This window comes from Salmo salar, chromosome ssa20 (assembly GCF_905237065.1).
Source record: "Salmo salar chromosome ssa20, Ssal_v3.1, whole genome shotgun sequence".
NCBI classification, from domain to species: domain Eukaryota; kingdom Metazoa; phylum Chordata; class Actinopteri; order Salmoniformes; family Salmonidae; genus Salmo; species Salmo salar.
Genome location: NC_059461.1, coordinates 95,383,226 through 95,395,749, shown reverse-complemented (window position 1 = coordinate 95,395,749; position 12,524 = coordinate 95,383,226). Strand labels below are relative to the sequence as shown.

General features: G+C 44.9%; 1 protein-coding gene across 2 annotated transcripts in view; it reads left to right on the top strand.

The window, feature by feature from the left end:
• The window catches only part of cntn5 (contactin 5), a 488,559-nt gene that overhangs the window by 274,924 nt on the left and 201,111 nt on the right, over positions 1-12,524 (top strand). For both annotated transcript variants that reach the window (XM_045704177.1, XM_045704176.1), the window contains exon 8: positions 8,294-8,396. In XM_045704177.1, the coding sequence (XP_045560133.1) occupies positions 8,294-8,396 (103 nt within the window). The remainder of the gene's footprint in view (positions 1-8,293; positions 8,397-12,524) is intronic.

Here is a 12,524-nt window from a genome sequence, read left to right as displayed (position 1 = left end):
GTCCTGAAAGGGTCTACAGATGAGCAGCTCAACTTATGTAATGTTTGTTGTAGTGTTCACAAACGCTCGTAGTACAAAACACACACACACACACACACACACACACACACATACATACACACACCCACTTACACTCATGAAAAATTCATTTAATAAAAGGGATAATGGTAAACAGACCCTGAGTGTTATTGCCAATGTGCTGTTAGCCATCAGACATGTCTTTGGTGTCCTAATGGATTTGGAGGTGTGATGGGTCAAACACTGGGGTGGGATGCCTGGTGCACACAGCAGCAGGTCTTAGTAATACATTTACGTCATTTAGCAGACGCTCTTATCCGCTCTTATCCATTTCATACAATTTCATACATTTTTTTTTTTTTGTTCTGTGCTGGCTCCCCGTGGGAATCGAACCCACAACCCTGGTGTTGCAAACACCATGCTCTACCAACTGAGCTACAGCAGGTGTTAGTAATGGATGCTAGGTGTTAGTAATGGATGCTAGGTGTTAGTAATGGATGCTAGGTGTTGGTAATGGATGCAAGGTGTTAGTAATGGATGCTAGGTGTTAGTAATGGATGCTAGGTGTTAGTAATGGATGCTAGGTGTTAGTAATGGATGCTAGGTGTTAGTAGTGGATGCTAGGTGTTGGTAATGGATGCTAGGTGTTGGTAATGGATGCTAGGTGTTAGTAATTGGATGCTAGGTGTTAGTAATGGATGCTAGGTGTTAGTAATGGATGCTAGGTGTTAGTAATGGATGCTAGGTGTTGGTAATGGATGCTAGGTGTTAGTAATGGATGCTAGGTGTTAGTAATGGATGCTGAGCAGAAGGTGTTAGTAATGGATGCTAGGTGTTAGTAATGGATGCTAGGTGTTAGTAATGGATGTTAGGTGTTAGTAATGGATGCTAGGTGTTAGTAATGGATGCTAGGTGTTAGTAATGGATGCTAGGTGTTAGTAATGGATGCTAGGTGTTGGTAATGGATGCTAGGTGTTAGTAATGGATGCTAGGTGTTGGTAATGGATGCTAGGTGTTAGTAATGGGTGCTAGGTGTTAGTAATGGATGCTAGGTGTTAGTAATGGATGCTAGGTGTTAGTAATGGATGCTAGGTGTTAGTAATGGATGCTAGGTGTTAGTAATGGATGCTAGCAGCAGAAGGTGTTAGTAATGGATGATAGGTGTTAGTAATGGATGCTAGGTGTTAGTAATGGATGCTAGGTGTTAGTAATGGATGCTAGGTGTTAGTAGTGGATGCTAGGTGTTAGTAATGGATGCTAGGTGTTAGTAATGGATGCTAGGTGTTTGTAATGGATGCTAGGTGTTAGTAATGGATGCTAGGTGTTAGTAATGGATGCTAGGTGTTAGTAATGGATGCTAGCAGCAGAAGGTGTTAGTAATGGATGCTAGGTGTTAGTAATGGATGCTAGGTGTTAGTAATGGATGCTAGGTGTTAGTAATGGATGCTAGGTGTCAGCAATTGATGCTAACAGCAGAAGGTGTTAATAATGGATGCTAGGTGTTAGTAATGGATGCTAGGTGTTAGTAATGGATGCTAGGTGTTAGTAATGGATGCTAGGTGTTAGTAATGGATGCTAGGTGTTAGTAATGGATGCTAACAGCAGAAGGTGTTAGTAATGGATGCTAGGTGTTAGTAATGGATGCTAGGTGTTAGTAATGGATGCTAGGTGTTTGTAATGGATGCTAGGTGTTAGTAATGGATGCTAACAGCAGAAGGTGTTAGTAATGGATGCTAGGTGTTAGTAATGGATGCTAGGTGTTAGTAATGGATGCTAGGTGTTAGTAATGGATGCTAGGTGTTAGTAATGGATGCTAGGTGTTAGTAATGGATGCTAGGTGTTAGTAATGGATGCTAGGTGTTAGTAATGGATGCTAGGTTTTAGTAATGGATGCTAGGTGTTAGTAATGGATGCTAACAGCAGAAGGTGTTAGTAATGGATGCTAGGTGTCAGTAATTGATGCTAACAGCAGAAGGTGTTAGTAATGGATGCTAGGTGTTAGTAGTGGATGCTAGGTGTTAGTAATGGATGCTAGGTGTTAGTAATGAATGCTAGGTGTTAGTAATGGATGCTAGGTGTTAGTAATGGATGCTAGGTGTTAGTAATGGATGCTAGGTGTTAGTAATCAAATCAAATCAAATTTATTTTTATATTGCCCTTCGTACATCAGCTGATATTCTCAAAGTGCTGTACAGAAACCCAGCCTAAAACCCCAAACAGCAAGCAAAGCATGTGAAAGAAGCACGGTGGCTAGGAAAAACTCCCTAGGAAAAACTCCCTAGAAAGGCCAAAAACCTAGGAAGAAACCTAGAGAGGAACCAGGCTATGAGGGGTGGCCAGTCCTCTTCTGGCTGTGCAGGGTGGATATTATAACAGAACATGGTCAAAATGTTAAAATGTTAAAATGTTCATAAATGACCAGCATGGTCAAATAATAATAATCATAGTAGTTGTCGAGGGTGCAACAAGCACGTCCGGTGAACAGGTCAGGGTTCCATAGCCGCAGGCAGAACAGTTGAAACTGGAGCAGCAGCACGGCCAGGTGGACTGGGGACAGCAAGGAGTCATCATACCAGGTAGTCCTGAGGCATGGTCCTAGGGCTCAGGTCCTCCGAGAGAAAGACAGAAAGAGAGAAAGAGAGAATTAGAGAGAGCATATTTAAATACACACAGGACACCGGATAAGACAAGAGAAATACTCCAGATGTAACAGACTGACCCTAGCCCCCGACACATAAACTACTGCAGCATAAATACTGGAGGCTGAGACAGGAGGGATCAGAAGACACTGTGGCCCCATCCGATGATACCCCGGACAGGGCCAAACAGGCAGGATATAACCCCACCCACTTTGCCAAAGCACAGCCCCCACACCACTAGAGGGATGTCTCCAACCACCAACTTACCGTCCTAAGACAAGGCCGAGTATAGCCCACAACGATCTCCGCCATGGCACAACCCAAGGGGGGGGCGCCAACCCAGACAGGAAGACCACGTCAGTGACTCAACCCACTCAAGTGACGCACCCCTCCCATGGACGGCATGGAAGAACACCAGTAGGCCAGTGACTCAGCCCCTGTAAAAGGGTTAGAGGCAGAGAATCCCAGTGGAAAGAGGGGAACCGGCAAGGCAGAGACAGCAAGGGCGGTTCGTTGCTCCAGCCTTTCCGTTCACCTTCACACTCCTGGGCCAGACTATACTTAATCATAGGACCTACTGAAGAGATAAGTCTTCAGTAAAGACTTAAAGGTTGAGACTGAGTCTGCGTCTCTCACATTGGTAGGCAGACCATGCCATAAAAATGGAGCTCTATAGGAGAAAGCCCTACCTCCAGCCGTTTGCTTAGAAATTCTAGGGACAATTAGGAGGCCTGCGTCTTGTGACCGTAGCGTACGTGTAGGTATGTACGGCAGGACCAAATCGTAAAGATAGGTAGGAGCAAGCCCATGTAATGCTTTGTAGGTTAGCAGTAAAACCTTGAAATCAGCCCTTGCCTTAACAGGAAGCCAGTGTAGGGAGGCTAGCACTGGAGTAATATGATGAAATTTTGGGTTCTAGTCAGGATTCTAGCAGCCGTATTTAGCACTAACTGAAGTTTATTTAGTGCTTTATCCGGGTAGCCGGAAAGTAGAGCATTGCAGTAGTCCAGCCTAGAAGTAACAAAAGCATGGATTAATTTTTCTGCGTCATTTTTGGACAGAAAATTTCTGATTTTTGCAATGTTACGTAGATGGAAAAAAGCTGTCCTTGAAACAGTCTTGATATGTTCTTCAAAAGAGAGATCAGGGTCCAGAGTAACGCCGAGGTCCTTCACTGTTTTTTTTGAGACGACTGTACAACCATCCAGATTAATTGTCAGATTCAACAGAAGATCTCTTTGTTTCTTGGGACCTAGAACAAGCATCTCTGTTTTGTCCGAGTTTAAAAGTAGAAGGTTTGCAGCCATCCACTTCTTTATGTCTGAAACACAGGCTTCTAGCGAGGCAATTTTGGGGCTTCACCATGTTTCATTGAAATGTACAGCTGTGTGTCGTCCGCATAGCAGTGAAATTTAACATTATGTTTTCGAATGACATCCCCAAGAGGTAAAATATATAGTGAAAACAATAGTGGTCCTAAAACGGAACCTTGAGGAACACCGAAATTTACAATTGATTTGTCAGAGGACAAACCATTCACAGAGACAAACTGATATCTTTCTGACAGATAAGATCTAAACCAGGCCAGAACTTGTCCACGTAGACCAATTTGGGTTTCCAATCTCTCCAAAAGAATGTGGTGATCGATGGTATCAAAAGCGGCACTAAGATCTAGGAGCACGAGGACAGATGCAGAGCCTCGGTCTGACGTCATTAAAAGGTCATTTACCACCTTCACAAGTGCAGTCTCAGTGCTATGATGGGGTCTAAAACCAGACTGAAGCGTTTCGTATACATTGTTTGTCTTCAGGAAGGCAGTGAGTTGCTGTGCAACAGCTTTTTCAAATTTTTTGAGAGGAATGGAAGATTCGATATAGGCCGATAGTTTTTTATAATTTCTGGATCAAGATTCGGCTTTTTCAAGAGAGGCTTTATTACTGCCACTTTTAGTGAGCTTGGTACACATCCGGTGGATAGAGAGCCGTTTATTATGTTCAACATAGGAGGGCCAAGCACAGGAAGCAGCTCTTTCAGTAGTTTAGTTGGAATAGGGTCCAGTATGCAGCTTGAGGGTTTGGAGGCCATGATTATTTTCATCATTGCGTCAAGAGATATAGTACTAAAACACTTTAGTATCTCCCTTGATCCTAGGTCCTGGCAGAGTTGTGCAGACTCAGGACAATGGAGCTTTGGAGGAATACCCAGATTTAAAGAGGAGTCTGTAATTTGCTTTCTAATGATCATGATCTTTTCCTCAAAGAAGTTCATAAATGTATTACTGCTGAAGTGAAAGCCATCCTCCATTTGCGAAGGCTGCTTTTTAGTTAGCTTTGCGACAGTATCAAAAAGAAATTTCGGATTGTTCTTATTTTCCTCAATTAAGTTGGAAAAATAGGATGATCGAGCAGCAGTAAGGGCTCTTCGATACTGCACGGTACTGTCTTTCCAAGCTATTCGGAAGACTTCCAGTATGGTGTGGCGCCATTTCCGTTCCAATTTTCTGGAAGCTTGCTTCAGAGCTCGTGTATTTTCTGTATACCAGAGAGCTAGTTTCTTATGACAGATGTTTTTAGTTTTTAGGGGTGCAACTGCATCTAGGGTATTGCGCAAGGTTAAATTGAGTTCCTCGGTTAGGTGGTTAACTGATTTTTGTCCTCTGGCGTCCTTGGGTAGGCAGAGGCAGTCTGGAAGGGCATCAAGGAATCTTTGGGTTGTCTGAGAATTTATAGCACGACTTTTAATGCTCCTTGGTTGGGGTCTGAGCAGATTATTTGTTGCAATTGCAAACGTAATAAAATGGTGGTCCGATAGTCCAGGATTATGAGGAAAAACATTTAGATCCACAACATTTATTCCATGGGACAAAACTAGGTCCAGAGTATGACTGTGGCAGTGAGTAGGTCCAGAGACATGTTGGACAAAACCCACTGAGTCGATGATGGCTCCAAAAGCCTTTTGGAGTGGGTCTGTGGACTTTTCCATGTGAATGTTAAAGTCACCAAAAATTTGAATATTATCTGCTATGACTACAAGATCCGATAGGAATTCAGGGAACTCAGTGAGGAACACTGCATATGGCCCAGGAGGCCTATAAACAGTAGCTATAAAAAGTGAGTGAGTAGGCTGCATAGATTTCATGACTAGAAGCTCAAAAGACGAAAACGTCATTGTTGGTTTTTTTTTGTAAATTGAAATTTGCTATCGTAAATGTTAGCAACACCTCCGCCTTTGCCGGATGCACGGGGGTAAGGTCACTAATGTAACCAGGGGTGAGGCCTCATTTAACACAGTAAATTCATCAGGCTTAAGCCATGTTTCAGTCAGGCCAATCACATCAAGATTATTATCAGTGATTAGTTCATTGACTATAACTGCCTTGGAAGTGAGGGATCTAACATTAAGTAACCCAATTTTGAGATGTGAGGTATCACAATCTCTTTCAATAATGGCAGGAATGGAGGAGGTCTTTATACTAGTGAGATTGCTAAAGCGAACACCGCCATTTTTAATTTTGCCCAACCTAGATCGAGGCACAGACACGGTCTCAATGGGGAAAGCTGAGCTGACTACGCTGACTGTGCTAGTGGCAGACTCCACTAAGCTGGCAGGCTGGCTAACAGCCTGCTGCCTGGCCTGCACCCTATTTCATTGTGGAGCTAGAGGAGTTAGAGCCCTGTCTATGTTCGTAGATAAGATGAGAGCACCCCTCCAGCTAGGATGGAGTCCGTCACTCCTCAACAGGCCAGGCTTGGTCCTGTTTGTGGGTGAGTCCCAGAACGAGGGCCAATTATCTACAAATTCTATCTTTTGGGAGGGGCAGAAAACAGTTTTCAACCAGCGATTGAGTTGTGAGACTCTGCTGTAGAGCTCATCACTCCCCCTAACTGGGAGGGGGCCAGAGACAATTAATCGATGCCGACACATCTTTCTAGCTGATTTACACGCTGAAGCTATGTTGCGCATGGTGACCTCTGACTGTTTCATCCTAACATCGTTGGTGCCGACGTGGATAACAATATCTCTATACTCTCTACACTCGCCAGTTTTAGCTTTAGCCAGCACCGTCTTTAGATTAGCCTTAACGTCGGTAGCCCTGCCCCCTGGTAAACAGTGTATGATCGCTGGATGATTAGTTTTAAGTCTAATACTGCGGGTAATGGAGTCGCCAATGACTAGGGTTTTCAATTTGTCAGAGCTAATGGTGGGAGCCGTCGGCGTCTCAGACCCCACAACGGGAGGAGTAGAGACCAGAGAGTCTCGGCCTCCGACTCCGACTCGCTTAATGGGGAGAACCGGTTGAAAGTTTCTGTCGGCTGAATAAGCGACACCGGTTGAGCATTCCTACAGCGTTTCCCTCCAGAAGCCATGAGAAAGTTGTCCGGCTGCGGGGACCGTGCGAGGGGGTTTATACTAACGTTACTATCTGTACTTACTGGTGGCACAGACGCTGTTTCATCCTTTCCTACACTGAAATTACCCTTGCCTAACGATCGCGTCTGAAGCTGGGCTTGCAGCACAGCTATCCTTGCCGTAAGGCGATCGTTCTCCTGTATATTATAAGTACAACGACTGCAATTAGAAGGCATCATGTTAATGTTACTACTTAGCTTCGGCTGTTTGAAGTCCTGACGAACCATGTCCAGATAAAACCTCCGGGGTGAAAAAGTTGAATGAAAAAAGTTGAGTGAGGGAAAAAGTAAAAATATACGGTAATGAAAAAGTAAAAAACCGTCAGGTATCAAAGTAAGATCGGCAACAAAAACGCACAGCAGCGTAAACAAGTCTGCAAGTTGTGTTAGTAATGGATGCTAGGTGTTAGTAATGGATGCTAGGTGTTAGTAATGGATGCTAGGTTTTAGTAATGGATGCTAGGTGTTAGTAATGGATGCTAACAGCAGAAGGTGTTAGTAATGGATGCTAGGTGTTAGTAATGGATGCTAGGTGTTTGTAATGGATGCTAGGTGTTAGTAATGAATGCTAGGTGTTAGTAATGGATGCTAGGTGTTAGTAATGGATGCTAGGTGTTAGTAATGGATGCTAGGTGTTAGTAATGGATGCTAGGTGTTAGTAATGGATGATAGGTGTTAGTAATGGATGCTAGGTGTTAGTAATGGATGCTAGGTGTTAGTAATGGATGCTAGGTTTTAGTAATGGATGCTAGGTGTTAGTAATGGATGCTAGGTGTTAGTAATGGATGCTAGGTGTTAGTAATGGATGCTAGGTGTTAGTAATGGATGCTAGGTGTTAGTAATGGATGCTAGGTGTTAGTAATGGATGCTAGGTGTTAGTAATGGATGCTAGGTGTTAGTAATGGATGCTAGGTGTTTGTAATGGATGCTAGGTGTTAGTAATGGATGCTAGGTGTTAGTAATGGATGCTAGGTGTTAATAATGGATTATAGGTGTTAGTAATGGATGCTAGGTGTTAGTAATGGATGCTAGGTGTTAGTAATGGATGCTAGGTGTTAGTAATGGATGCTAGGTGTTAGTAATGGATGCTAGGTTTTAGTAATGGATGCTAGGTGTTAGTAATGGATGCTAGCAGCAGAAGAATGTCAGTTGAATGACAAGGCGGGACATGGCTGGGGACAGTCTTTCGTCTTATAGCTCTCTTTCCTCTGTTGTCGTGTTTTACAGGTCTAATGGGAGAATATGAGCCTAAAATCGAGGTGCATTTCCCCCTGTCTGTCCCGGCTGCCAGAGGAGTCACTGTGAGGCTGGAGTGTTTCGCCCTTGGGAAGTAAGTACAGAAACATGCAAACTGTATTAAACCCCTGAACATACATATTCATCCTTTATGGTGAAATTTAGGGATACAATTTGTAGGATTAGTATCATCCCAATTCCTGGAATAAAAAGGACATCTGGGAGTTCATCAAACAGGATTTCTGGAAAACTTGGGAAGTTTGGGAAATTTACCAGAATTTTGCCTCCCTGAGCAAAATCCACCAGTAGATCCACTTCCACTGAACAAAAAATATAAACGCAACATGTAAAGAGCCCAGACATGTTCATACGTGTAAAAAGCTTCCATCCCTGTTAGTGAGCATTTCTCCTTTGCCAAGATAATCCATCAACCTGACAGGTGTGGCATATCAAGAATGCTGATTAAACAGCATGGTCATGAAACACTCTAAAATGTGCAGTTTTGTTACAAAACACAATGCCACAGATGTCTAAACATTGGCATGCTGACTGCAGGAATGTCCACCAGAGGTGTTGCCGGAGAATTGAATGTTCAAGTCTCAACCATAAGCCGCCTTCAACGTTGTTTTAGAGAATTTGGCAGTACGTCCAACTGGCCTCACAACCGCAGACCACGTGTAACCACGCCAACCGAGGACCCCCACATCCGGCTTCTTCACCTGTGGGATGGTCTGAGACCAGCCACCTGGACACCTGATGAAACTGTGGGTTTGCACAACCAAAGAATTTCTGCACAAACTGTCAGAAACCGTCTCAGGGAATCTCCTCTGCGTGCTCATCGTCCTCACGAGGGTCTTGACCTGACTGCAGATTGTTGCTGTAACTGTGAAAGATGGATCCGGCCAAGGTTAGGGCTGTGAAAGATGGATCCAGTCAAGGTTAGGGCTGTGAAAGATGGATCAAGCCAAGGTTAGGGCTGTGAAAGATGGATCCAGTCAAGGTTAGGGCTGTGAAAGATGGATCAAGCCAAGGTTAGGGCTGTGAAAGATGGATCCGGCCAAGGTTAGGGCTGTGAAAGATTGATCCGGCCAAGGTTACGGCTGCGAAAGATGGAAACAATTGTGTACGCTGCTAAAATGAGTGTCAGGCAGCCCACGGTGGCAGGTTTCAGACAGACAAATGGTCATGACAACATGTTAGTTGGTTGAAGATGTTTTTCAGCCTCTTAATGCAAAGCTTTAATGGGATGTTTTCCATAACAAATTACTTTTTAGTTTCCAACCATAATCCTGTATCATCCCTACTTCATATTTTGGTTTAGAATTATTATTTGTGTTGAATAATGTATGACTGAGTTCTATCTAGAGACAGCTTCTAATCTGACTCTAACACTAAAGGAACCTGGTAATTATTTATATTGCTTTCAAGGGGCTGATATCTAAGTCAGTCATTTACAGTTAATTATCCACTTTAGAATAAGTCATTACCAAAACCTATAGACATTGTCCTGACTGCATGCTTACTCTGCCATCTCCTCCTCTGACTGCATGCTTACTCTCCCATCTCCTCCTCTGACTGCATCCTTACTCTCCCATCTACTGCCCCGTCTCCTCCTCTGACTGCATCCTTACTCTCCCATCTCCTTCGATGGCTACATCCTTACTCTCCCATCCCCTCCCCTGACTGCATCCTTACTCTCCCGTCTCCTTCGATGGCTGCATCCTTATTCTCCCATCCCCTCCTCTGACTGCATGCTTACTCTCCCATCCCCTCCTCTGACTGCATCCTTACTCTCCCATCTCCTCCGATGGCTACATCCTTACTCTCCCATCTCCTCCTCTGACTGCATGCTTACTCTCCCATCCCCTCCTCTGACTGCATCCTTACTCTCCCATCTCCTCCGATGGCTACATCCTTACTCTCCCATCTCTTCCTCTGACTGCATGCTTACTCTCCCATCCCCTCCTCTGACTGCATGCTTACGTTCCCATCTCCTCTCCCATCCCCTTTCCCATCTCCTCCTCTGACTGCATGCTTACTCTCCCATCTCCTCCGATGGCTACATCCTTACTCTCCCATCCCCTCCCCTGACTGCATCCTTACTCTCCCATCCCCTCCGATGGCTACATCCTTACTCTCCCATCCCCTCCCTGACTGCATCCTTACTCTCCCATCCCCTCCGATGGCTACATCCTTACTCTCCCATCCCCTCCTCTGACTGCATCCTTACTCTCCCATCCCCTCCGATGGCTACATCCTTACTCTCCCATCCCCTCCTCTGACTGCATGCTTACGTTCCCATCTCCTCCGATGGCTTCATCCTTACTCTCCCATCTCCTTCGATGGCTACATCCTTACTCTCCCATCTCCTTCGATGGCTACATCCTTACTCTCCCATCCCCTCCTCTGACTGCATCCTTACTCTCCCGTCCCCTTCCCTGACTACATCCTTACTCTCCCATCTCCTCCTCTGACTGCATCCTTACTCTCCCGTCCCCTCCCCTGACTGCATCCTTACTCTCCCGTCCCCTCCCCTGACTGCATCCTTACTCTCCCATCTCCTTCGATGGCTACATCCTTACTCTCCCATCCCCTCCTCTGACTGCATCCTTACTCTCCCATCTCCTTCGATGGCTACATCCTTACTCTCCCATCCCCTCCCCTGGCTACATCCTTACTCTCCCGTCTCCTCCTCTGACTGCATCCTTACTCTCCCATCCCCTCCTCTGACTGCATCCTTACTCACCCATCTCCTGCCCTGACTGCATGCTTACTCAAACATTATGATTTTACCACTAAGGGAGGTCAATGTCAGTGTGCTCAAGGGGACAACATGAAATTGGATTATAGAATAGAAACAGCTTGTAGCAAGTCCTTATTTCTGATGTAATAATAAAAGTAACAATACGTCTAGCTTCCAGCACTAGAACATTCTCTGAACATACCTTGTGTATGGAGATGTAGAGTAGAAATGTCTGCACCCCTTATGTCATGCCTGCACCCCTTTTTAATGTGTGTAACCCTTATGTCATGTCTGGAAGCTAGACGTATTGTAACTGGAGATATTACATCAGAAATAAGGACTTGCTACAAGCTGTTTCTATTCTATAATCCAATCTCATGTTGTCCCCTTGAGCAAACTGACATTGACCTCCCTTAGTGGTAAAATCATTATGTTTGACAACCAATACACACTGTAAGGGTTTCAGACATCCCTTCAGTCCATTAGAGCAGACAGCGCTCAGACATCCCTTCAGTCCATTAGAGCAGACAGTTCAAGACATCCCTTCACTCCATTAGAGCAGACAGCAGTCAGACATCCCTTCAGTCCATTAGAGCAGACAGCAGTCAGACATCCCTTCAGTCCATTAGAGCAGACAGCAGTCAGACATCCCTTCAGTCCATTAGAGCAGACAGCAGTCAGACATCCCTTCAGTCCATTAGAGCAGACAGCAGTCAGACATCCCTTCAGTCCATTAGAGCAGACAGCAGTCAGACATCCCTTCAGTCCATTAGAGCAGACAGCAGTCAGACATCCCTTCAGTCCATTAGAGCAGACAGCAGTCAGACATCCCTTCAGTCCATTAGAGCAGACAGCAGTCAGACATCCCTTCAGTCCATTAGAGCAGACAGCAGTCAGACATCCCTTCAGTCCATTAGAGCAGACAGCAGTCAGACATCCCTTCAGTCTATTAGAGCAGACAGTTCAAGACATCCCTTCAGTCCATTAGAGCAGACAGCAGTCAGACATCCCTTCAGTCTATTAGAGCAGACAGCAGTCAGACATCCCTTCAGTCCATTAGAGCAGACAGCAGTCAGACATCCCTTCAGTCCATTAGAGCAGACAGTTCAAGACATCCCTTCAGTCCATTAGAGCAGACAGCAGTCAGACATCCCTTCAGTCCATTAGAGCAGACAGCGCTCAGACATCCCTTCACTCCATTAGAGCAGACAGCAGTCAGACATCCCTTCAGTCCATTAGAGCAGACAGCAGTCAGACATCCCTTCAGTCTATTAGAGCAGACAGCAGTCAGACATCCCTTCACTCCATTAGAGCAGACAGCGCTCAGACATCCCTTCACTCCACGTATAAAAATGTCCTTGTGAATTTTGAACAGATGAACATTCTACAAGTGATGTAACATCTGGGCCGAGTGATGGATGATGTGAACTGTCCTCTCTCCAGTCTCCTATATAATCCTGTCAAATGTCCTCTCTCCAG